Here is a 27764-nt window from a genome sequence, read left to right on the forward strand (position 1 = left end):
ATTTAGTATTTACAATAATTTACATTGGTGAACCGTGAAATAAAAAATTACACTTTGATGATTGTTCATTGTAGTTTTAATTTGATTGCTAGAATTAAATTAAACATATTAAAATGCCCTTGTTTCTGAGTCATTGCAAGTATTTCTAGTTTTATCAATTTCTAATTATTGAAATCAATCATGAGATACAACAAACAAGAACTGATTTCATTGGCTTCACAGACATCGCAAAACTTTGATCGAGAAGGTGTTATGGTAATGAAAGAGAAGCTGGATGGGTTTTTTCGTAGGACTGAAGGTATCAGTGCTACAATGTTTTGTAAACATAAAATATGGTATTCTGATATTTAATATTTATTGGTTTAAAATTTTTAGGGTGTGCAATGAGATGGTTTCGTTTAAGAGGCAACCTTTTATTTTATTTAAAAGGTGCGGAACCGTGGTGTGAGCCCGTTGGTGTCATTATATTGGGTAATCATAACATCAAAACACATAATCAAGATGAAAATGGATACTGGCCATTTCATATTGGTATATAATGTCATTTATTATTAATGAATGTATCCTAATAATAAAAATTCAAATAGGTAATCACTATTAACATCATACTGACTTGGGACTTAATGATAATTTCAGTATGGGAAAATGGTGTTTGCTATAGATTAGCAACTTTTCATGAATCTGAACGCACTCTCTGGATAAAAGCTTTACAGATGGCACCTTATGATTTTATAAGCTCCCAAATAGTTGATTTAAAAGAAAAATTAAATAGAATGAGGCCAGTTGTAGATGTGACTTGCTATAGAGCACAAAAATCAATATCAATAGGTAATTAATTTTTACAATATTATTTTAGTACTTACTAGTGTATAAAAGCTTGGTTACGACTTTATTATTAAACAACATTGTTGTTTCCAGATATGAATGAAATTCCTTTGTGTGAATTAGCCTTGTCTTGTGATAACTTGTTATGTGATGCCTATGGAAAACCACCTTCACCACTTGTTGTCATATATATTTGTTTCTCCAAAGAGCTATGTGTAAAATATGGATCTACAGAGGTTATCCAAGTAAGAAATATGTTTATCATAGTTGAAAGAAATGGTTATCTTGTAAATTAAGTTCCAGACAATAATATTTCCTTTTTGCTACCAAATTTTTCATCATAGATTTTGTACCCAGCAACAGATCCAAGGGTAAATAATTCTAAAGGTCAATATTATTTGTGTTAGATGTCTCATATGTCACTGTCATCAGACTCATCAAAACATACTAAAATGTGTGCTTAATATTAGCATAAAATTTCCATAGTTTTAGAATGAGCAAAAGAGTAACAAAAATTATTAGACTTTCTATTAAATAAATAATTGAATAAAAAGTTACTCACCTTATTACCAATATTCTAATATACATTTTAATATGTTACAGTCCTGCAGTAATCCCTGTTTTTCAAAAACCATATTATTTAGAGGAAATGATGGTCTATCAAATAATAATATTGTGCGTATAGTTGTTTATGATGTCAAGGAGTGTGTATCAGAAACTGTGGTACCAATAGGATATACAACATTGCAGTTTAGTACATTACAGGTACTTAATTAATTTTATTGAAATAAAAACAAAACAGTTAAATTGAAATTTATTTCTTCTCACTCAATCATCAGTGGAATTTGCTATAAACAAGCCTGTTATAATATTTGTTATTTTTGGCTATAAAGTAAAGTCATATTTTTATTAATATTTTATTCAATTCTCAGTCCAAAATAGTAATAACAATTATGGTGATATGCCAAAATTTATGAACAGATATCTTGTCTAGGATACTTTTTTTTTATAACTATAAATTTATTCTATATACATATAAACATCTATAAAACTGAACTCTCCAGGAATCTCAAAAACTCAGAGTAGCCATTAAGACTCGGGGTGATAAAACTGTTGGATTTATTACCATGAATGGTTGGAGTCTGGAGCCAGCTTGTACAGGAAACAGTCCTTGTCACACAAATGATAAAAATTGTTTGGAAATTCCTCAAAAAGTGCAGTGCCATAGAAGATCTCAATCTTTACCACCAAGATTGGGGCTTAAGTTGAAGTTTCCATCATATGGAAGCTTGCTAAAACAAAATTTTGTAAATAGTCACCAAGTGACATATAGATTTCATTCAGGGTTGGGTGGCGATATAAATGTTCACGAAATCATGGCTGAATCAAAATTGTGCTACCAAATACCATTGCACCTACTGTAAGTACTCATTTTAATCTTATTTTAGATATTTTTAATATACAATATTAGTATTTTTTTGTGGGACACTCTTGTTTCTGGCACTCACTGGGCAAGTGCACATTCAAATATAATTTTTAGGTACTGGCAACAAGCTTCCAAGTATAACAGATATTTATTGTATTAAGAAGCAGAACTATACCTTACAATTATCATTTTGGTCTAAGAATTGCTATTCTTTCTTTTTTGGTGCCAATACACTGTTCAATATTTTGGGATATTAAAATGGAGTGGGGTGGTAAAGTGAATCGAATTGCTGCAATTGCATTACACAAAGTAGGTATGGAGCCAAATGCAATATTTAAAACTCTCCATATACTTGATATTAGTAAAATGTTTGTGTACTTTATATACTATTAATAGGTACAATGAGACCTTTTCTGTGTGTGACAGAAAAAGGCAGTCCATGTAGTGTTCGTATGAAAAGGATGGTCAAAGCAGTAAGGGAAAAAATTCAAAGAAATCCTGTCCCAAACCAAAAGATTTTATTTAGGTAGATGAAGATAGCACTTAGAACCATGGTGCGTATTTTAAAAGATGAGTTAGGACTTGCAGCCTATAAGAGACATACTGGTCATTTCTTAACTGGTATTTTATAAAGAATAGGGTGATAAAATCGGAATTGATTGGATATGATTTATGGTCAGTTTTAGAGAGTACGGCTTGCTTTAAATACCATGAAAATTTGGAGTCCCTAAAACAATCTGTTCAATTGGCAGTGTAGAATTTTCCCATGGGAAGAGTGTGTGCTTCTATTGATAACTGGCCTCAACGTTTAAAGGACTGTATTGCAACCAATGGAGACCACTTTGAATAAGCTTTTTATATAATAAATTGTTTTATATATATGTATTAAACTAACACATTGTAAAAGTATTAAATGTTATTCGCAATAGATTTTTTTTTCTTTGTTTCAGTATTTATGGCAAGACTAGGTATAAATTTACATTGCTATTTTTGTGTAGTTACCTGCAGCACTACATTTTTGTTTGTTCAATTTGATTGGAATTGTGGTTTAAGAGTTAAATAATGCTTATATATCTCATCATGAAATATGTTTTTCTTTATTGTATTTAAAACATATTGTTTCAGTGATGTCTACATACACAGGGAACGACAATTACTAGATGAGTTGTTATCAGTGGGGACAATAAGTGGTCACTGGCAAAACAAGCAATTAGATCTTGCCACAATCCATGTGTCACTACTGAAACACTATTCCCATTTAAAAAGATGTTTACAACAAGCTGAGCATGCTTATTTTAAAGCTAGCTGCAAGAAAGGTAAAGTATTTAATATTGTACGAGTCCTGCACTAAAAGTATCGGGAATGGAATATTTCCACTGTTCCTATCATATTAAAATATTTTTAATTGAAAACTCCTTGGTTTTAAAAATCGAATACCATTTATTTATTTAAAAAAATATTCTCGGTCTTGTCACAAGGTCTTTTCAAACTTGTTTAGTCATTGACAAAATGGAATTGACTTGAGAAAATTCTGGAGTGATGATTTATTATGACTTTGGAAGTGGTTTAACACAAAAACATTGTGTTGACCGGATGATTGCTGCATTTGGTGATGAAGCCCCATCCAAAACCACAATTTATCGCTGGTTTGCTGAATGTCAACGTGGATGTGTCAAGCTCAGTGATGATCCCCGTCAAGGTCGTCCAAAAACTGCATTCACCAAAGAAAACGTTGATGCTGTGCGTAAGCTGATTGAGGAAGATCGACATGTGACATACCGCGAAATTCAGGCAACTTTAGACATTGGCATAAGTCAAATCCAAATAATCTTGCATGAACAATTAGGTGTAAAAAAGTTGTTTTCCCGATGGATACCGCATTTGCTCTGTGAAGAGCAATAAACGGCTCGCGTTACTTGGTGCGTCAGAACTCTCGAAAGATTCCACGTAGGATCCTCAAATGCTGTATACAACATCGTAACAGGTGACAAATCCTGGATATATGCGTACGAACCCGAAACAAAAAACCAGTCACGAGTTTGGGTGTTCGAAAAAGAGTTAAAGCCAACAAAAATTGTTCGTTCACGGAGTGTTGCAAAAAAAATGGTGGCCACGTTTGTCTCCAAAACCGGCCATGTTGCGACTATTCCTCTTGAGGGACAAAGAACGGTTAATGCAGAATGGTATGCTAGCATTTGTTTGCCACAGGTCGTTTCTGAATTCTGTAAAGAGAACTGCAACCGCCGCATCATCCTCCATCACGACAATGCGGGTTCTCACACCGCGCACAGAACAAAAGAGTTTTTAGAGCAAGAAAACATAGAATTATTAGACCATCCGCTGTACAGCCCCGACCTAAGCCCGAATGATTTCTACACCTTCCCTAAAATAAAGAATAAATTGCGTGGTCAGAGATTTTCATCGCCTGAAGAAGCTGTGGACGCCTACAAAACGGCCATTTTGGAGACCCCAACTTCCGAATGGAATGGTTGCTTCAATGATTGGTTCCATCGTATGGAAAAATGTGTCAAATTTCGCGGAGAATACTTCGAAAACCAATAAATACATTTTTAAATAGTAATGTTGTGTCACTTCCTTGATTCCCGAAATTTTCAGTGCCACCCTCGTATGTTCACAAAATACTTATTTTGGCCATTTATTATAAATTATATTCACACACACATATATATATATATATATATATATATATATGTGTATATAATTTGAAAACTGCTCTGCTTACATGAACATTCGTTGTATTTAAGAACCCTTTTTTGCATAAAGATATTATTAGTAGTTGTTGTATGATCTTAATTGAATGTTGGCACTCTCTGTGGAAATCTATGGTTCATTAAGCCACTACTCATTAACATGTTCTTTAAACTAAAGTGATAATTATATAAAATAACATTATTAACAAACTAATAAATAACAGTAGTTATATAAATGTAATTATTAATTATTATATGTGTGGCTCTCTGACATTAAATTTTTACTTTACAGATGACTCCAGTTTAGAATTTGCACCAGTTAATTTACATTTACAAAGAATGTGGGTGCATAATGATACTCTTAACAAAACTGGCTTTCATGATATTATAACTGTTGGGGCATTTGCTGCTCACTCACATAAATCAGAGAGAACTGGTGGTCTTATAAGGTATGTACATAGCTTGTGAAATTTAAACGTTTTGAATGTTTTATTTATAATGGTACATGATTAAGTTTTAAAGTAACTTCTACAATGATTACGAAGTTTGTATGGTCAGAGTTATGAAGTAGGCTATACATCAATTAAACAATTTTAGTCGTTACACATATCAAGCCTTCTACATTATCATCATTCAGATTGCATGGGAGTTTTAGACCATGCCAAAAATTACACTAGGTGCTAGCATGATAACTTCTTTGACATTGTTTTGATTATTGCAATTAATTATACTAAACATATAAAAATATTGATAGTGCACCTTATTTGTCTGAATTATCCCCTTATTTCTATCATTCCATAACATTCAATGTAAATTTCAATATAATGATAAATCTACAGGCTTTTCTCTTTTTACATACAATAAAAATTAACTATAACTAAACAAACATCATAGAAAATGTAATGTGTAGTTTTTCAATGAACTGTTAAAAGAAGCCATAGGTATTATAAAATGTATAATATTTGTTGGAAAATAATGGTATTTTTTAAAAGAAAATATATTATATTTAGTCCTACTTCTTCCTCATTTTTATCTTAATGCATAGTACCTACATATTTTAATGTATATAATAATAACATAATAAAATATCTTTAACTTTGTACATTATGCTTAAGAGTAAAAATCAATTTATATCACAGATTAGTTCAACAAGTAAAGGATATGAATACATTGAATTCAGTGGCAGAAAATCGAATTCAAGCAGAATATGACAATGTTGTCGCGTTGAGAATGTTAAGAGATGAAATCGTTTTAGACCTGGATCGGATTATAGTCCTCATTCAAGCAAAGCAGTGCATTGAAGTACAACATATATGTGAAGGTAGTATGAAACAGATCTTTCAAAAATTATTTAATTATTAAACACTCAGGCACTGAAGAACAAGCATATTAAGATATTCACCGTTTGACTATTTAGTTTACGTTGGCTCTGAATTATCAAATAAAATAAGTTTTACTAAATTGTATTTAATAATATATGTATATAATATATTTAACCCTTAAGTAGTATTTTTCGCTTATTCAGCAATTAATTAGCAATTCGCTTTTATATTTTCATCTCACTTTTTATAGACAAGGTATAAACTCTTGTGTATTTTAAATTACATGTTTTGTGTGGTTTAGAGAAAGTTCCACCTATGTTATTTACTCTGCTTACGCGGCCGTAGTGATTACGCAGCAAAGTGACCAATTAATTAAAGATAATTTTTAATTTCAGTTATTAAAAAAAAAACTAAAAGTTTGCTTTCTCTTTGGGAACCTGGAGTTATAGAAGAATCGTTGGCAATCATAGGTTGGCCTAGAAATAATGTCGATGGAAAAGAATGTCAGGTATAATAGCAATGCTAAAATAAATAATATTTATTCTACCCTGTTTCCGTATTATAATATATATTATTGTATTTCATGTAGTTAATTGAATAAACTGTAATAATAGCAACCGTTAAATTTGTTTGATGTTTTGTAAAGTGATAAGGTGTAGTAAATCCGTAAAATAAAACGCACATCAATATATGCTCTAATGCTACGCCACACTACCGTGAGGCTCCGTTTTCACCAAAGCGGGGAGGAGACGAGACGAGAGGAGATTAGCCGCGAGGCGATCAGTTTATTTCCACCAAAGCGGAGAGGAGATGTGAGCTGTGAGATCCTACTCAACTGATACCTAAGAAAGGAAGACGTCATATTGTTACAAAAGTTATATATTAACTTGCTCGAGGAAGAGGAATAAGAGGTTGAAGAAACACAATTACTTCTTCAATATTTAAACTATCGACGGAAACAGATTCTGGTTAAGAAACCATATAAGATGTCACGTCACAGTCATGGCAAATATGCGACATTATTACAAGAGTTTGGAGATGAAAGCTTTACTGAAAAAATTATATAAAAAATAAAATAAAAACCGACATCAATAACAACAAACACTGTAAGTGAAAAAAATAATTTAATTTATCTCCGACTATATTATGTATGCAAGAGTTTTTTTTTATTTTTGGAGCCTCATCCTTTTTTTGAGTTAAAATAAAGGAAGGAACGCCTATTGCATTCAAGATCAGTCAATCGATTAAATAATGAAATAATCGCTCTCGCGTGTGCGAGACGCGGCGAGAAATGTGCGGGGAAGAGGGAGATAGAGCGCGGGCGCTGCGCCGCCCGGCCGCCCGACTACAGACACTCAAATCTCGCGGCACAATATTAAAGAAAAATTAGAGATCTCCTCTCCTCTCCGCTTAATACATTTCCACCGAACCTAGGCGGAGAGGAGATGTGGAAATAACGAAATCTGATTGGTTATCAACTAACTCTCAACTCTCCTCTCTGCTTTGGTGGTAACCGGACCTGATACGGCAAACACAATGTCCGTAATTAAATTAATACCTAGCTGTAGTCACGACTTATTAACGCAATTAAGCAATACCACTCAATATCGCAAATGGCGTTAAGCAAATGCTCCAGCAGCGCTCGCAATGAAAATTACTGCGGTAGACAATGCATGCATGGCCACTACCGTCGTTCGCAGAGCTTCGTGGAAACGATATGGAGTGGTCAAATGTAAACACGCCTAACTTCCAGGAATTATTCCAAACTGAGCCTTGCAAAGATAAATAATACAAAGAAAGTATTTTAAGTTTTCGTTATCTAAAATGTACAAGAATCTTGTATGCTAAAACATATAACAATACTAGCTTGTAGCTTCTACCTCCATGTTGGAAAATTGAAAAAAGAATCTCTGTTTTTACCGTTTAGTTCCGTGCCGCTCAGGGTTTCTGATTGAACCCAAAATTCTGAGCGACACCACATTTGAGACAAAGTAATTAACTAGCTACAGCGCACTTAACCTTTTAAAACAAAGTAATTGAATTGAATTGTATACGCTCACTTTTCAGTTTCATTTTTTTGCTCTAGTATACTAATTGTGCAAACTATAATTGGCCTTCTGTAATTATCTTATGTATCATTTAAGTTTTAAAAGCTGTTGGTTTTCTTTTCACATTTGATTCAAATCTGGCCGGTTAAATAAAATCAATCCGTTGACATGCGCGACTGGTATAATGGTAATCCAATATGCTGTTAATAAATTATTCTTTTCAGACATTGCCGACGATAATGCAACTAACAGATCAAGTGAGCATGTTTGATACAAACTTGGACTACGACACATATGAAGCATCATCTAGCTCTAGTTCTAAAGAGACATCTCCAACAGTGGAGTGCACCTCGTTGTCATCAAGTGTACCAAATGTGTCACAAAATAAGTTCTCAAAAGCACAGGACATTAAAAATCTAATCGAGACATCTGATTTGCATTTTCATAATGATTATTTTAACAGTGAAGAACGTAATAAATTGAATCATTCATTTCGATCTGTGCGATCACCCGTTAAGTCGAAGTTCAGTGATATATCTTGCTTATCGTTCGATTCGAATCGGCCGCGACATGGAAGCTTGAGGCACGATTCCAAGAGTTCAACAACTTCAGAGCATGTTTCATATAGATGCCTAATGGAAAGTTTTACTGGTGCTGATAAGAAAAAGGTAATTGTTTGACGGTTTGATACTTCATAATACTATATGGCGAATAACATTTTTAATTGTAATTTTGATTTTCCCTAGTTGAGTTTTCAATCTTTCGTCATATTTTTTAAACGTTATGAAATATAGTTCAAGTATCTACTTATTACATTTGAAGGTCATCTTTAAATATTTAAAATAGGAAAATGTACGATCATCAAATCTATTTATTATTTGTCAGTAGTATTAGTACGCTGTACTTAGTTATTAAACTAACTAAGTTGGGAAGACATATTTATAATTGTGTTGGAGATGCTCTTTTTTACTGTGTAAATCTCATACATTTTTTGTGCTTTGCTGGCTTTTAGTCACCAATAATGCTTTGACATTTAATTCTGCATTCGAAAACTGTGGAAATCTTATATTTAATGCAATGCGATCTTTTATACCATCACATACACTGTAACCATTATTGAAGTTTTGCAATATTTCATTTATATAACATGATAAGAGATGTCCACCTATGTACTCATCACGATATCTCTGGAACCATAAGGCTCACGACACGACACGAATAATCCTTTCGTGTAGAGATCAGCTAAGAATAATGTTACAAAATTTCACTCGCAAGGGCGTTGCGGCGGCGTTAATTATAATACGGCAGTAATGAAATCGTAATAAAGTAAAAAATGTTTATTGAATATTGCTGTGTATATGTATAATCAATACCGAATTCAAAAAGTTTCGTTGGTTTTACTGTATATAATATGTGCGGACAAAACGTAAAAGCTACAGAAGACATTTAATGCAAATTTTGCATGAATACTGATAATATAAAGATGCAGACATAATATTTTTGCTGCTTATAGCATCTACGCGAACTACGTCGCGGGCAATAGCTAGTCTCTAAAAATACTTTGACATTTAACCCTGCATTCGAAAACTATAGAAAATTTGACAGAATTTAACGCAATGCGATCTTTTTTACCATCCCATACACTTAAATTATTATTGAAGTTTTGCAGTTTCATTAGTAACGTGATTTTATCGATCTTATTACTGTCGAATGCGAAATCTGCTGCACCTTACTTGTTTAAAAATATTGCTATTAAAATAACATTAATGGCGTTTGAAAAGAAATATCGTTTTTTTTATTGAACTTTGTAATTCTGACGCACTTTTACTAAAAACTAGCATTTGTATAAAAATCACGTATGTTTAACTTTGTTTAAAGTTTACATAAATGTGACATTCTAATTATTAGTTATAACGTTATTCTACTAGTAGTTATAAAGTTCTAAAGCTTTATGATAAGGATTCGGAAAATTTCAGAATTATCATTGTATTGACAGTGTAGTCAGTTTTATAGTCAATATTTTGCACATTCTTGGCTTATTGTCAGGTATAACTTTATACCAAGTTTATTTGTAAGGCCGTTAGTGGTTAATTTTAGCAGAATCCTAATGTTTAGATTTATATCAAACAAGAAATCTCTACAGCATTAAACGAATATGCTCTACAGCATTAAAAGAATATGTTTTGTTCTTTGCAGGGAAATATAAAAAACGATGTGTCACCTTTGCCTGATATGGGTCAAGTTGATTCAAGTACGAGAGAGAAATACTTGGCTTATCTCAAAAGTGTTAGTAAAGGCATTGAAGATAGCTTAGATAATATTATCAATGGTATTAATAAGACTCTTTGCAGTAGTAAAGGTTGGCTATATTTTTTTGTTGAGTCCATTAATTAAGTGATACAGGTAGATTTGATTGATGACTATAATATTAAAAACTTTTCAAAAAATTCAATTTTTTTTTATAGCGTGAACTGATTTGGAATGATAAGTAACATATGTAAAATTATTGTGCAAATTACATTATTGTAAATTAATTATTTGAATAAGTTTTCGAAAAAATATTTGTTGTTTAAATGTTCACTTTCCTCAATAATTATTACTTTAATTGGTGGAAAATTTCAGGCGATTTAGAAGAACAATTAGAAGAGTTGCGTGGTATGAGTGAGGAGTTTAAAACAAAGGCAGAACAATTGATACATTGGTCTCGTATTTCACATGCTTCGTTACGGTTGCGATATGAGTCGCCTTTGTGGGCCCGAGACCGTGCGGCACTACAGACAAGAAGGGATACATGCTTTTCACAAGCTGTAAGTAAAAATAATAATGACTTCAGCTAGGCGCCTCTGTGGTTTTTTTTTATGATAAAAAGAAAGCCAAACGAGCAGGACGTTCAGTTGATGGTGATTGATACACTCCGCCCATTACAATGCAGTGCCGGTCAGGATTCTTGAAAAACCCAAAAATTCTGAGCCGCACTAGAATTGCGCTCGTCACCTTAAAATCAATTTCACTAGTTACGGCGCCCTTCAGACTAAATCACAATAAAGCCCGCACATTACTGCTTCACAGCAGAAAAAGACGCCGTTGTGGTACCCATAAATTTATGCCCCGGGTATCTTCTGCTTTCATTCCACCACGAATCTCTTACTAAAAAACTCTAATTTTCAATGTATTCGTCATTACTTTGAAAACCGTATGAAAACACAATTGATAGTCAACCTATCAAAAGTATTAAATTTGAGTCTAAAAGAAAAAGTTTCACTCTGAAATCTCGCATGATATAATTATATTACAAGTCATATTATTATATTGTAATATAATAATATAGTTATATTGTTCCTGTATAAATTCAATTTTTTTTTCAAATTAAAATATTTTTATTCAAAATCGGATTAAAAATTTCTTATTGAACATCAAAAAACCTACCACCCATTCGAAATAGTATGCCTCAGACCTGAGAATAACGGGCGCAAGAAACTCGGCGGGCTTATTTCTTTTTCCTTAAATTAGTTACAATGTATGTAGTATTGTACAATAAAATTTATAATTAAACATCCTGAGGGCATTCGCTCCATTCCCAGTCTCGTTTCAATAAGAAAATAATTTATGTTATATTTCTATAACATATCCCTTAATATACTTGATTAACTAACTATAAAATATACTTAAGTAAAGTGTTCTTTTATAGTTGGCGACATTGACGTCTGGTCTTTTGTGTTGGTTCAATTCGGTGCCGAGCGATATTGTATTCAAGCTGTTGTCATCTGACCTAGGACCTTTATGTGGATTTGAGGGCTTGTTGAGTCTATATTCAACCGAGAAGGCGATGTGGGGCGATATGGTGGTTGCCATTGAAGATCTGCAAACAGTTTTGTTTACTTTAACTAAAGCAAGCAGGTACATTTAAACAATGATAATTATGATTCTCTTTTCATTTATTTTTGAAGTGAAACTTCTTTATCGATGTATGAGAGAAATTTTATAGCAATGTCGTCACGATTTTCGGTTACGCGCCATGTTGTTTTTTATCAAAGTTCAGTAGAGTGATGTAATGAATAATATTTTTGTTAGACAGTGATTAAATAAAAAAACTGAAGCATGTCTATAATAATAAAATAGTTTTGATTTAAGATGGAAAATTTTTTTTTTCTTATCTACCGAATTTCTCAAAAGCCTCTCAAGTTGTAAATAGTAGAAGAATGATGATGATGTTATAAACAAGTTTCACTTCTTACATGTGTTCTCTGGTACACACACATATTTTTTTACTACTAGTCAAAGCGCGAAGATTTAATTATGTGCTGTAAATTTAGGTATATAATAGTCAACAAAATGTTTGTAAATCCCTTGTCACTTAATTTTCTCTTGCTTTTTAAAGAAAGAGGAAAATTGTGCTTTGGTGTATTGCTATTTTTTAATTCACGCAATAAATGTTTTTTTTTTTAACCCCAGAGTGAGCGTGTGTTTCCGTGAAACGTTAGTGGGCGCGTGGGGAGTATTTTGCCGCCTCTTTTAATTGACCATTTGAAGTAGAAATACAGCAATCGAATGAATTTATTTTCTCAGTGTTTAAGTACACAAATAACTAATGATAATTCGACATTTAATTTTAGAAACTTTATTTTACAAAAAAATTTAGATAAAGTAATATTGTAAACAATTTGTAATATTTTTAAAGTTAACTTAACTTTAACTTTAACCTTAACTTCTAGGATTAATACACAAATAAAATTTGTTGAGAGAGTTGAACAAAGCATACAAGATTTTATAACGATACGTCACTCGTACGGTTGGCTCTGGTTAGAGCACCGGCACGGAACGCCGGAGGTCGTGGGTTCGAGACCCGCATTGTTCATAAAGTTTCGTTTTTCAAATTTAATTTGTGAAGTTATATTTTAATTGACTTTTTTAATAAGATCATGTGTGAGCCGTTTTAAAGCTGTGTATTTTTGTAATTTAAGATTGATTATTATCAATATGTGTCGTACTATTTTTTTACAGCAGCATGTCTATGCCTCAATTGAATGGAACAAGAGGTTGTTTAACAGTCAATATACCTGTTTCTGAAAGTCTGTACACAAGGTTCTCAAAAACTGAAGTGAGTTTATATTAAATAATTAATTTCATAAGGTAGATTACAGGTTACATTAGGTAGGTTACAGTACTGCGGTGTAATAAGTAAAGTTCTCGCCAAACTTAACTGCTGCTTCGAACATAAACAATTGGCACGTGATACAGTTGAGTTGAAGGGTTTTCTTTTAAATGAAAATAAGGGACCAGACGAGCAGGACGTTCAGCTGATGGTAATTGATTGCCCTGCCCTGCCCATTAAAATGCAGTGCCGCTCAGGATTCTTGAAAAACCCCAAAAATTGTTAGCGGCACTTTGGTCGAAAGATATGTTATTTGTTCATTTAAAACAAGAGAATTGTTGGCCCAGTTGAAATTAAACTTTGCAGATATTACAGGGCGACATGACCACTCCGACTCCACAGTTACGTTAGTTAGGACTAGAACCATAGGTAGAATTGTCGAATTTTTAGATGAAGCGAATTTTTTTCGACGTTTTCACAGCTCTCATAGTCTACCTAGACGTGTAAATGATCTAAGGAAGTAATAATAATATTCGAATAACCCTCTCCCTCTCCTTAAAACAAAAACCAAAAATTCTGAGCGGCACTACAACTGCGCTCGTCACCTTGAGACATTAGATATTAAGACTTATCTGCCCAGTAATTTCACTAGCTACCGCGCTCTTCAGACCGAAACACAGTTATGTTTACACATTACTGCTTCACGGCAGGAATAGGCCCTGTTGTGGCACCCAACATCTAGCCGGCATCCGGTGCAAAGGAGCCTCCCACTGGTTGCAATAAGATCCTACCTCCCACTCTTTTCAATAAGAAATTCTTTGCTGAAGCGGTGGTAGGGAGTAGGGGTAATGATTTTGTTATTCATAACTGTAATTTAATTACGTAAATGATATTCATTCAAATGATATTTGATTCGCAATATTATTGAGTTAACTGCGCAACAGCTAACATATAATCTGTTGAATTAGGCTTTATTTTGCATAAATCCATAATTATCCAAATGTTGTAAGTTTTCATGAGTGTAAATTCCGCTAAGATTTGTCAATTCGACTCGTGTTTCGCCTCTACACGAGGCATCCTCAGGAGATGTTGACTCGCCAAACTCTGGCACGAGACTGCGTTATGCTTGTGGTTGCCTAACTTAAAAATACACAATATTTCATTACTCATTTCAGCACCTCAGTTTCACAGTAACTGCCGTATTCTTTAACATTGGTATAAATTGTAAAGCATCGCTTGCTGAAGCTCTGGGTGAGACGACGCCGCAGTATCATTCGAACAACGATAATCTCGATAGACTAAACAAGTATTATCACAAATACAACAAAATTTTTCCAGCTAATTATATGGCTGCTACTAGAGGTAAGTGACTTTTTTTGGCGACCCTTTCATAAATTATACGTATTTGAGTGCTTATGGAGTGGAGTTTTGTTTCGTGTTTGTCTGTGGGTGTATAAAGCTGTTGAGCATAGGCCGTCTAAAAATAACTTTTATTCCTAAAACATACTGTAAACTTTTATCTTTAAACAATTTCAATTCCGATGAAAACGACAGCAAATAATCGACATGTTATGCAATTTAGCTGTCTCCTTTCTGATCAGTACTGATCATGCTCTTTTGCAATATCAGAGGTGTTAGTTGACTGGGATATTAACGCATTTTGCCTCTTGTTTGGGCCATTGTGAGTGACAGTTCATCTCTTTTTTCTACTCCTTTCTTTTTCTTTCGTACTGCTGCAGATTTTTGCCAGTTGTTCGGCCACGTTACTGCACACTGTAAGCAAGCAAACGGATGTTTAATTAGATGCCTGTTTATTACAAAAATATGAATTATTTCCTACGCTTTTTTTAAGCAGTCCATGTCATATTGACTTGAGACTATCACGGTGAAATGTTTGCTTTAAAATTTAGTCTTACGTAGAGTATAATTTCTTGAAACACATTTCTTTCAAACTCGAAACTCATTTTGTTTATCCATACAGCGTCATCAAGGGTGAAACCTCTCGAAGAAGTCATGGAGAATTTAAAGATAGCAGTACACAAGAAAGTGCCAAAAAATGTGGACGTTTTGCATCTTGCTGCGTTAGCAACAAGACTGATGAATGGTAAGTAAACTTTTATCCTTACATTAACGAAAATACTAAAAACGTATGTTCAGAGAAATTTATAAACCATTTTATGGTTGTACTACACCAGATGACGTGAAAACCTCTGCCCATCGAAAGAGCGTAACCAACTCGTCGCCTTGAGGCATAAAATATATTATGTAGTACTATAGTATCCAAGTAATTTACCATGGCTCTTTGAACCAGTATTTAAGATATAATGTTTGGTACACGAAAATGCGCTGGTTTACAATGCTTTGAGCAAATTACAGACATACAAAAGAATATCATCATATTTCAGGTATTCGTTTCACATCCTGCAAAAGTGCCAAAGATAGAACAGGGATGTCGGTAACACTGGAACAGTGTAGTATTCTTTCGTCAGAGTATCATTTAGCCGAACATGAAATGACTAAAGCATTGAACATTATGAGAAGGTAATTTGGTGTTAATATTTATGCAACTATGTTAAATATTCCTTTTATTTTACTTCACACATACAGATAGCGCGTGAGTTTAATGCAGTCGGGGCCAGAGGTAAAGAGCGGTAGCATATCCCCCGCTGTCTGCACGCTTCACCTCGCGCCTATGCAGTTTAGTGCTATGCTGGACTTATCGTACGCCTACCTTATTATCGCGATAAATACCGAAGCTGCGATCCCGTGTTATATATTTTTTTGATTTTACTAATGACATATCCGAGTCCATCAGATACCGTTCCAAAAAAAACGAGTTTTTATTCATCGCCAAGCTCGTGAAATGGCGAAAAAAGTTCTAGAAATGTGTGTTGAATAAAGGTAAAATGAAAGAATAGTTTAAATTTATCGACACACTCATGATGATGGGCATCTTTTATAATTAGGTCACAGCACTATTATTCTTGAATTCTGTATTCAACTCGCGCGTTATTTGTATGTACAATAACGCGTATTTTCTAGTGGGTCAGATATTACCAACCTCCGTTTAACACGACTCTGATATAAACAATTTAATGCTTTCCCATATGTTCCTTCAATTATCGACCTGACTACTATTTAGCACACCCCTCTTCTAATTGCGGATAGTACGCAATAGATACATATATTAAACCTAGAATGTATTATAGTCTGTCAAACCGTTTGTTCTTTTTGACAACTCACGCTTATAAATTACCGTCTTTTTATAACTCCCCGCTAAGAAAATGGAAAATTTTCGAAAATTCGGGAAGTTACTGGTTGCACCCCGTTTATTGAAAATCGAGTTTTCATTAGAAATCTACGTTTAGGTCCTAGGAATATGTATATAACCTCCCTGCTCTCCAAAATCATGGAGAGCATAATTAGCCGCCAACTTCTGCTATACCTAGAGGGACACCAGTTGATCAACGACCGACAATACGGCTTTCGCCATGGTCGGTCGGCAGGTGATCTTCTGGTATACCTATCACATACATGGGCGGCGGCTATTGAAAGCAAGGGGGAAGGCCTGGCAGTTAGCCTGGATATAGCGAAAGCCTTTGATAGTGTATGTCACAAGGCGCTCTTCTCAAAACTTCTATCATTTGGGCTTCCCGAGAGCTTATGCAAGTGGACCTCCAGCTGCCTCACTTGGCGTAGCATACAAGCCGTTGTCGACGGTTTTTGCTCGAATCCCAAGCCCGTGAACGCTGGAGTGCCCCAAGGCTGTGTGCTATCTCCCACGCTGTTTCTTCTGCATATCAATGATATGTTGGACACCTCCAACATACATTGCTATGCAGACGACAGCACTGGTGATGCCGTATACACGGGCCATGCAGGTCTCTCTCGGGAAAACGTCGACCAGTGCCGGGAGAAACTTGTGTCTTCTATCGAGTCCTCTCTCGAGAAGGTCGCGGAATGGGGTAAATTGAACCTTGTCCAATTTAACCCCCAGAAGACTCAAGTTGGCGCGTTTACCACTAAAAAAACCCCATTTGTCGTATCACCGCTCTTCGATAACACTCTCCTTAAAGTCTCGCCTAGTATCGGAATACTGGGTCTCGAAACCTCGAGCGATTGCCAATTCCGTGGCCATCTGGAGGGCAAAGCCAAATTGGCTTCGACGAAGCTGGGCGTCATCAATAGAGCACGGCAATACTTCAAGCCGGCCCATATTCTAGCGCTCTACAAAGCGCAGGTCCGGCCACACATGGAGTATTGCTGTCATCTCTGGTCTGGCGCACCCCAGTGTCAGCTCGATCCATTTGACCGCGTGCAACGCAGAGCAGCTCGAATTGTCGGGGACCCAGTGCTCTGTGAACGGCTGGATCACTTGGCGTTGCGTAGAGACGTCGCTTCATTGTGTGTCTTCTACCGCGTTTATCACGGGGAGTGTTCCGAAGAGCCGTTGAACCTGATTCCTGTTGCCGAATTCCACCTTCGCATAACACGCCACAAATTAGGATATCATCCCCACCATCTGGATGTGTGGCGGTCCTCCACAGTGCGGTTTTCAAGGAGCTTTCTTCCACGTTCCACTTCCACTACAAAGCTGTGGAAATAGCTTCCTTGTGCGGTGTTTCCGGGACGATACCTTCATCGACATATACGATACCTTCAAAAATAGCGCACCACCTTCCTTAAAGGCCGGCAACGCTCTTGTGATTCCTCTGGTGTTGCAAGAGAATGTGGGTGTCGGTGATCACTTAACAACAGGCGACCCGTACGCTCGTTTGTCCTCCTATTCCATAAAAAAAAGGAAGCTTCCCTAACTGTTGCCGTGATGGTGTCCGTACGTCTGTGTGTGTGTGTGTGTGTGTGTGTGTGTGTGTGTGTGTGTGTGTGTGTGTGTGTGTGTGTGTGTGTGTGTGTGTGTGTGTGTGTGTGTGGTATTTTTTTTATGGAATAGGAGGACAAACGAGCGTACGGGCCACGCCACACATCCAGATGGTGGGGCTGATATCCTCACTAGTGGCGTGTCGTGCGAAGGTGGAATTCGGCGGCAGAAATCAGGTTGAACACCCCCAATGAAGCGACGTCTCTACGCAACGCCAAGTGATCTAGCCGTTCACAGAGCACTGGGCCCGACAATTCGAGCTGCTTTGCGTTGCACGCGGTCAAATGATGGAGCTCATACTGGGGTGCGCCAGACCAGAGATGACAGCAATACTCCATGTGTGGCCGGACCTGCGCTTTGTAGAGCGCTAGAATGTGGGCCGGCTTGAAGTATTGCCGTGCTCTATTTATGACGCCCTTCTTCGAAGCCAATTTGGCTTTGCCCTCCATATGGCCACGGAATTGGCAATCCCTCGAGATTTCTAGACCCAGTATTCCGAAACTAGGCGAGGCTTTTAGGGAAGTGTTGTCGAAGAGCGGTGATACGGCAAATGGGGATTTTTTAGTGGTAAACGCGCAAACTTGAGTCTTCTGGGGGTTGAATTGGACAATGTTCAATTTACCCCATTCCGCGACCTTTTCGAGAGAGGACTCGATAGAAGACACAAGTTTCTCCCGGCACTGGTCGACGTTTTCCCGAGAGAGACTTGTATGGCCCATGTATACGGCATCACCAGTGCTGTCATCTGCATAGCAATGTATGTTAGAGGTGTCCAACATATCATTGATATGCAGAAGAAACAGCGTGGGAGATAGCACACAGCCTTGGGGCACTCCAGCGTTCACGGGCTTGGGATTCGAGCAAAAACCGTCGACAACGGCTTGTATGCTACGCCAAGTGAGGCAGCTGGAGGTCCACTTGCATAAGCTCTCGGGAAGCCCAAATGATAGAAGTTTTGAGAAGAGCAGGGAGGTAATAGCAATAGGCCTGTAGTTTGCCGGATCCGAACTCTCTCCTTTTTTTTGGATCGGATGGACAAGGGCTGACTTCCATGAGTCAGAGACTACGCCTTTGGAATAAGAGTGCCGGAATAAACGCGTTAGCACCGGCGTCAACTCAGGGGCACACGTTCTAAGCACGATTGGAGAAATGCCATCCGGCCCGCTCGACTTCCTGACGTCCAACGAAAACAGAGCTCGCCTAAAAGTTTTCTGTCTGAACTGTACTTCAGGCATAGAGCTCTGACACCGCGGGATGGTCGGCGGTGTTTTTCCGTTGTCGTCAAGAGTCGAGTTGGAGGCGAAAAGAGCGCACAGGTGATCGGCTTTCTCTTTTGCCGTATGGGCCAGGGTGTCATTCCTCATGTGCAACGGCGGCATGGACGGCTGGTTGAAGTTACCAAGAGCAGCTTTCGACAACGACCAGAACTTGCGTGCTCCGGTCGGGTAACTGGAAAGCTGCTCGCCGATTTTGACGACGTGCTTTGACTTCGCACGGGTGATTTGTCGCTTAAAAAATCTGGAGGCACGGTTATATTTCCTCTTAAGAACTTTGCAATTCGGATCCTTTGTGCCCAGCGCCGCAACCCAAGTTCGATACGCCTGTTTTTTGCAATCAGATGCTGCTTTAACTGACGCATCGAACCAGGGCTGTGATCTGCCACCGATCGGGACTACAGAGCTTGGTATAAAAATATCCATGCCCTGCAGTATCACATCGGATACTGCAACGGCGCAGGCACTAGGATCATCTGAAGGGAAACAAACCTTGAACGAACGTGACTCTCCCACTTTCAATAAGCCAGTAGTCGCCTCTTACGACACCCTTTGGTCTGAGAGACTACCTTATTCTTTTTACGCCCCGGCGAAGCACAGGGCAAAGGTGTTTGTGAGTGTGTGTGTGTTGAACCACATGGTAAAAATAGTAGCTTTTTACCATGATGTTGTTTTCACCAATGGATAGCGTGGTTCTTGAGGAAGGTTTTAACATAGAATTCGTTAATTTATTGTATACAAATACGATATGTGTTGGAGGTGTCGGAAAAAAATAAGTCGTCAGGTCTTTCAACGAAAACGCTGTCTAAACCCTTTGAGATATAACAAAATAATGTATGTGTAAAGGTATGTAAAAGTTGTTCACACAAATACAATATTAATCCTTATTATTTCAAATAAATTAGTTATTTTACAAGTATACACTATATGACTGCTTGATGCGATACGACCCTCAACCCGCACCGCCTTCTCTCTACAAACAAGGAGCGGTAGTTGAAGGGTATGATCATGCAGAAATACAATTTTGTTTCGTTATTAACTTATTAAATAAGATTATTAATTTCCGATGGCTTTATATTAGATTACAGACACACACACATATATATATATAAATTACGTGTCACGTTGTTAGTCCGCGATGGACTCGTAAACTAATTATCTACAGAACAACGTCGGGTCAGCTTTTAAAATTCGCCCAGCGGAGCGGGCGGGAACGGCTAGTAAGTGTATATTTACAAAATGCGTATTTTTACAGTGAAGGTTGCCGAAGAGAGAATACATACAAGAATATTGGTGTGAAGAAATACGCTTTTACAAAAAAACAAGTAAAGGCCTTGCCAGAGAAGTATCAACCCCCTGCAGGGACTTACGGTTCATCACAGACTTGAAAATAAGTCCAAATGTTGTAAACATAGAGAATCTAAATAAAAAAAAAACTATTAAATATATGTATACTTGTTACAAATCTAGCGATCGTACTTTGGGCTAATTCGGCCTGAGCAGCGGTTCACGAATTACACAAAATGGCTATCACATATAGCTATCATTTGTCCAGCTGTCATCTGTGAAAGAGATGAGAGACAGTTTAAAAATAATAATTTTCTATAAATTATTACAAGAGTTTTGGTATCGACTTATAATTGAATAACATGAATTTCAATGAAAAAGCATGAATGAATGCAGTAGCACAGATTTGCCCCCTCCAGTATACGCGGAGCAGTCTGGGCAACCACTATTAGGTACAGGCCCTAATTGTGGATGCCCAGGACACTTTCTCCAGGGCTACATAGCCTGGTACCGTCCTGGAGTAGTCTTTTTTAGTCCGTTCTGCCATTTGTATTTGGGAGGGGGAGGTGTAGGCCTCCGGATTCCCCACTCATCAGACGAAACACAGCGGCATAGCCGCTATTTCACGCGGGTTCAAGTGGGAGAGTGGTATATCTCCGGGCGTGTCGGCCCAATTCGGTTTGTCCGTGAGGAGCCAACATGGCACTACTCCTAAAACTTGGCTGAGTGTAATAAAACGTGAACTTGACCTTTGCATTGGTCTGGCTTACTTAAGCTCAGCATAATTTCAGCTGTCAAATAATAAAAAAATAAAATCAAAGATTATGCTATATTATTATTATTATTATTATATAAATAAGTGAAGTCTGAGCAAATTCTAAGTACGCTCTATAGATCGCAGCCTCATTGGTGTAAGGTCACTCCTTAGCTTTCACTTGTTTTGAACAAACCCTAGCATTCTAAATGTGTGTTATTATTACAAACGCTTAGCAAAGACTAAGAGCGTAGACTACACCTGGCTACAACACATGTTACAACCAATCAAGGTGAAACATCTTCTGTAGTACGTAGTACTATCGACAAAATTGAATCATGGCCCACCTTAATGTGATTTTCCTGCAGTCAAAATAAACAATAAGGTCAAAATTCGCTTAAACATACATTTCATAAGTGTCTTATCATTTTGTTACACTCATGACAGTCCACCAATTGTACTACAATCTTTTTCGTGTTAATATAAACCTAACTCTATTAATGATTTTTAAAGAATTATCAACAATATGGGTCATCAATCATTTTTGTCGAACCATCGCCGGGTGTTCCTTCAAACCACGGGCCTCTCAAAACGAGCCCTAAGTCTACACAGTAAAAAAATATAGCAACTGACTATAAGTAATATTATATACTTTCTGTTACTCATTATAACATTTGGTGCATTGGGGACTACGTGACCATAGTACATAATATTAAATAATTGTTTATGTATTTGTATTCTATTACTTTATTTGACGTACTTAGTAAATCATTTCCGAATACCTATGTGAAATTGTAATTTTTTATATGTCTATACAGTTAGTAGGTAAGATTAGTCAAAATGACATGCCATTTAAAAATAATTTAAATTTAAATGTTACATTTCTATGTACTTATTATTGTTGTGGTTTTTGTAAGTTAATTATAATTGTGTTTTTTTTTCATTTTACGTCCATTTGTTTTTTATTATAATTTTTTTAAATATATATAATATAATTTCATGACGTAAATTATTCTCTCTGTATTAGTGTCGTGCCTTTCTCTATAATGTTTTGATTTATAAATTAGTATCCACGCTGTTGTCAAAGAGGCGTTATAATGACTTAATTTTTTGATTTGCTTTTGGTGTTTTTTTTTTTAAATAAACATGTTCTTTTTAATAAAAGACAATCAGTGATTATTCATAAAGCCAAATTATATGCAACACATCAATGTTTGAGTGAGCAGGACTTGTGTATTTGAAATTTGACGTTTTATACTTCTTTCGTGTCCATATTGTTGGTAAAAGTTCAAATACGTTTAGTTCTTAATTATGGGAATTTGGAAACTTCAGATATACAAAATATTAATGAAGAGGCTTGTCCCACTCGTGTAGAAAATTTTCTAACGCCAACGATAGTGGAAAATGTTAGGAGTTATCAACAAAACACAAGCAGAAGTTTGATGTTATGAGATTTTGGGGTTATTTTTCGGCACTGCCAGATTGCAATAAAAACTGTTTGAAGTCAAACGTTCTTTTATAATTTATAAAAACATTAACATATTGAATAGAGTCTGGCTAACGAAACTAATTACTGTAATTATTGACAAACTTATGACATAGATTCTAGAGACATTAGAGATGTCTAATGCAACGTTACGAACAATTAATATGTCGCGATTGTTTATTATGACCATTTTGTTTTGAGACTTTGTTCGAGTACGTATTATTTTCTTTTTACCTTACAACAGTTTTATTTTGGTTCATAATAATGCTATTTCACGCATATTTAAAAGAATTTTATTCATTTAGAATTAAATTATGTCCATCCTTTATCAGTCATCGTCTTTACACATATGCAATCACTTTATACCTTTATTATTACCCAGAAAAAAAGCGAATTTCAAATCACCGATTTTCATTATGCCGAATGGTTCAGAATTACTAATATAACAACTCAAATTTAAATCATAGGCATTATAATTATTACAAAATACCGCCTTTGAAAAACGGAACATCGAAATTCGAAATATATTTTTTGGAGTATTTTGCTGTTTTCAAAATTGGCAGTATCAACTTCGTGTATTCAGTCTATAGCCAGTGTTATTAGTATTCAGTAGCATATTTTTTTGATTTGCCGCCGTTTCTTAGGGCCAGATTTCATTAGCCAGTCTCTTTCTACTTAAAAATATTCTTATTAAATATTATACTTACATAATATGTGTTATATGTTAATTATAAGTACAATTTTTAATTATGTTACGTTATTTAGCGTTCTGTTGTGATTACTGTTAATGTCTGGTATTTTTTATTGTAATTTTCGATATTATGCTTTAGTGGATAAGTTCATGAAAGCTTTATTTTTTTAAATGATGGCACCGAGATGAAATATTGTGGGTCGATTGTAACTGTGATAGCTTGTACTTATTCTAAGTCCATTAAAACTGCTTATATATAAAAATTGCCACCATAAAGCTGATGTAACATTTTTATCTATCATCGAAAATCATCGTCAGCCGGAAGACGTCTACTGCTGGACAAACGCCTCTCCCAAGATCTCGAGTATCGGTCTTGCGCTGCTCTCATTTAACATATTCCGGCGATCCTGACCAGATCGTCCATCTTGTGGGGGCCTACCAACACAGCGTCTTCCGGTACGTGGTTGCCATTCAAAGACTTTACTGCCCCACCCGGTGTCCCACAGTTTCGCATTCATTTGGGCAATGTCGGTGATGTTTCTCCTACGGAACTCCTGTTTCTGCTTCAGTCTCGCAGTTCGCATTCGTTTACTCGTATCATCGTGCATGTTTTATAAAAATCTGGTCCTATACAATCAGACATTGTCTTTTAGCTGCAATAATCAGCGGTGAGGGTGTCCAATGACTAATTGACGATTATTTTCTAAATGTTCATTTTGACGTTATGAAATCTCGATGAAATTTAGTAGTTGTTATCTTATATCAGCTGTGAGATTTCTTGCTTTGATTGCTAATATATCGCACACGATGTGCGTACGGTACATTCCGATATGATTTGGGTCTGATTCTGGTTTGCTTAAAGTTAGACGATCAATATTATCCACGGTTTTCATTAAACTAAATAATACGAGTATTGGTTATTCTCAGTGGCCCGTTATTTTTGCATACCGATGTTTAAGATTATATTTATAAGTTAAAATGTTATATTTAGTTTGAACTGATCGCAATAATTTTTTGTGTTGTTTTATTACGTATAAAATTCAAGAAGCTGTTTTCTCCTTTATTGAAATGTCGAGTTTTACTGTTTGAGACAGAAATTACTTAACATATATTAATAATCAAATGAAGCATTTATTATATAAATAAGTTGTTAAGTCGGAAATTAAAAAAAAATGTGTTCTAATGTTACACTGCTCGTTGTTCCCGATATAAATCACGAATATAATATGTGACTGCTCTTACATTCATTCATCATTAACGTAGAACTGACTTCCATAAAGTCATATTGAGAGTGCATTTAATACATCATAAGCCACTCGGGCATCGAATGAGTGACATAAGTATAGAATTCGTATTTAATTGCTCTGTATCAAGATAGTGTAATGTAGGTATCATATGCTGGTTCATATGATGATAAAACACAATATAGTAGCATAATATAACACGTCACTTACGCACCTTATATAGCTGCATCCATTTTATTAGAGGTACTTAAAACGAAGAAAATATTATAATTTCGTATTTGTTTATTTGTGTAGTTGTTCGCTGAGAGTTGATGAATATTATTATTTTTTTTGATATGGAAAAGGAGGACAAAAGGGTACTGGTCACCTCGTGTTAAGTGATCTGCGCCGCCCATATTCTCCTGCAACACCTGAGAATCTCAGGAGCTTTTCCGGCCTTTAATAAAAGTATACGCGCTTTGTTTTCAAAGGTGTCCTTTGAAACAGCGCACAAGGAAGCTCAAGCCGCAGCTTGATTGTAAGTGGAAGAAAGTTCCTTGAAAACCACACTGTGGAGGAACGCCACACATCCAGATGGTGGGGATGATATCCTAATTTGTGGCATGTCGTACGAAGGTGGAACTCGGCATTATGAAACGTCACGAATTCGGTTGTCGCGTAATTATCACAATTATCAATCAGAGTTTTTGTAGTAAAAAAATTAATCTTAACTTGGCGAACATAATTTTGTCTTTTATAGTTAATAATATATAAATGTTTGTCATATAATAGACCTTATACAGTAAGATAATTGCAACGCCCCACTATAGTCTAACAGCACTATAGTAGATTTTATTAGAAGTAGAATACTTGCAAATACGTTGAAAAGACGACAAAATATTTTTAATAACAAATTAGCCATTGAAAATAGTTTTCTTTTTTATAACTACTGAAGCCGCAGTTTTAGTTGAGCACTTAATAAAGGTAGGTAATTTATTCTATTCTATCTAGATACTTTTTTCATTATGCTTGCAAGGATCGTACGATTTGAGTAATGTCATGTAGGGAATTATGACAGTTCGTGATAGCGTAACAAAGGAAAAGTAATTCTATTTATATTTGTAATCAACACCCTTATCATAGATTTACGTTTCAATTAATCCAGCTTTACCTGTATTGTGCCAAAACATGTTTCCACTTCTCATAATATTTTTCGATGTATATTCAAAAGCAAAAGTAATTAAATGTTGTTTTATTTTGTGCGAGTTATATGAGGTGTATGTTTAGTAGTGTTAACAATTAAGTCTTCCATAGCACGAAATAAGTCTTTTATTATTTCATATTCTGTGTTCAGTTATGTGATCCTAAAATTGCCACGTTGAGGTTTGTAAGGGTGATGTTTTTAAATAAAAGGAGAAAGAATTAAATGCCTTAAGCCCATCTTCAATTTAGGCTAATTTTGTTCTTCTGTTACGTCACCTTAAAGGCGTGGGAAATCGTCATATCTCTGCAAAATGATTTTATTGTAATAGTTGTAATAGCCATCACATTAAATTGAATACCTATTGTTTATATTGTCTGGCACCGTATTTCCCATGGTAGTACATGTTTATTGACACTTATCTTATCATTCCTTAGTATATTTGAATTTGTTGATAACGATAAAAGAAATGATAAGCCAGATACAGTGGTATTCATTTATGATGGTCATTCTCTTATAAGTATCATCTCCAAACTTGTAGAAATGTTAAATATATGAATATTATCCAATATGTATTTTTTATTTAAATCTACATATATCACCTACCCGTTAGTATAATTTTATAATGAAGTGCCACACAAATTCATATTTATATTAACAAAGAGCAATAGAAGATTACGAATGTGACGTTATTTCACGGAATTAGCTTCAGAACCTTAGAATAATCTAATATATAAAATTCTCATGTCGCGGTGTTTGTAGTTAACCTCCTTCGAAACTGCTTGACCGATTCTCATGAAATTTTGAGTGCATATTGGGTAGGTCTGAGAATCGTACAACATCTATTTTTCATCTCCCTAAATGGTAAGGGTGGTCCACGCCAATTTATTTTTTTAATTTTTTTGTATTTTTTTTTAAATTTGTTTGATTATGAATCAGCAATTAAAAAAATACATACAACTTCACATTTTCACCCATCTACGATCAACAGTTAGTTTTGTATCGCGATTTTAATATCGGCAATACAACGTTTGCTGTGTCAGCTAGTGATACTATAATATAAAAGTCCAGAACACTTTGCTCTGTTGTCAGTTCAGACATCATAAATTACAAATGGTACGATAAAAACAAATATTAACTCACAAAATATACAGTTCGTTATGTGACCATAAAATTTGAAAATAGAATGCTATTGTAAATTTGGGTGTCTAGGGTATATAGAAAAGTAAAAAGCGTAAGGTTTTTATATGAAGTCTATGTATGATGCCTATACAGTGTCTAATTTAATATTAAAGTCTACATGATGACTGTTATGTAATATTCTAAACAACAATTTATTAATGATTTTCTTGAAAATATTTTTTTAAACTGAACGGGAACTTTGAAGTATTTGGCTTTAAACTTTGTCCGTTGAAGTTTCACTTCTACCATATTATAACACTAGAAATAAGGGATTGCTTGTAACTAATTCTAGTAGGCTTCATAAGATACATTATAGCTTTAAGGGTAAAAGTCAGCCACTGTTCAGGCATTATCTATAAATAA

General features: G+C 35.4%; 1 protein-coding gene across 1 annotated transcript; it reads left to right on the plus strand.

The window, feature by feature from the left end:
• On the plus strand, positions 1 to 26788 carry LOC126978787 (inositol polyphosphate-4-phosphatase type I A-like). The gene is made up of 19 exons (XM_050827857.1): positions 1 to 298; positions 376 to 531; positions 637 to 828; positions 919 to 1070; positions 1429 to 1590; positions 1890 to 2245; positions 3377 to 3567; positions 5255 to 5411; positions 6102 to 6283; positions 6680 to 6792; positions 8557 to 9000; positions 10529 to 10691; positions 10955 to 11139; positions 12021 to 12229; positions 13334 to 13430; positions 14600 to 14786; positions 15406 to 15528; positions 15830 to 15965; positions 20833 to 26788. Exons 1-19 carry the CDS (start codon positions 181 to 183, stop codon positions 20963 to 20965), a joined length of 3456 nt encoding a protein of 1151 aa, XP_050683814.1. The 5' UTR covers positions 1 to 180; the 3' UTR covers positions 20966 to 26788.
• The last annotated feature ends 976 nt before the right edge of the window (positions 26789 to 27764 follow it).

The sequence above is a fragment of the Leptidea sinapis genome, chromosome Z (genome assembly GCF_905404315.1).
Source record: "Leptidea sinapis chromosome Z, ilLepSina1.1, whole genome shotgun sequence".
Classification (NCBI taxonomy): Eukaryota; Metazoa; Arthropoda; class Insecta; order Lepidoptera; family Pieridae; genus Leptidea; species Leptidea sinapis.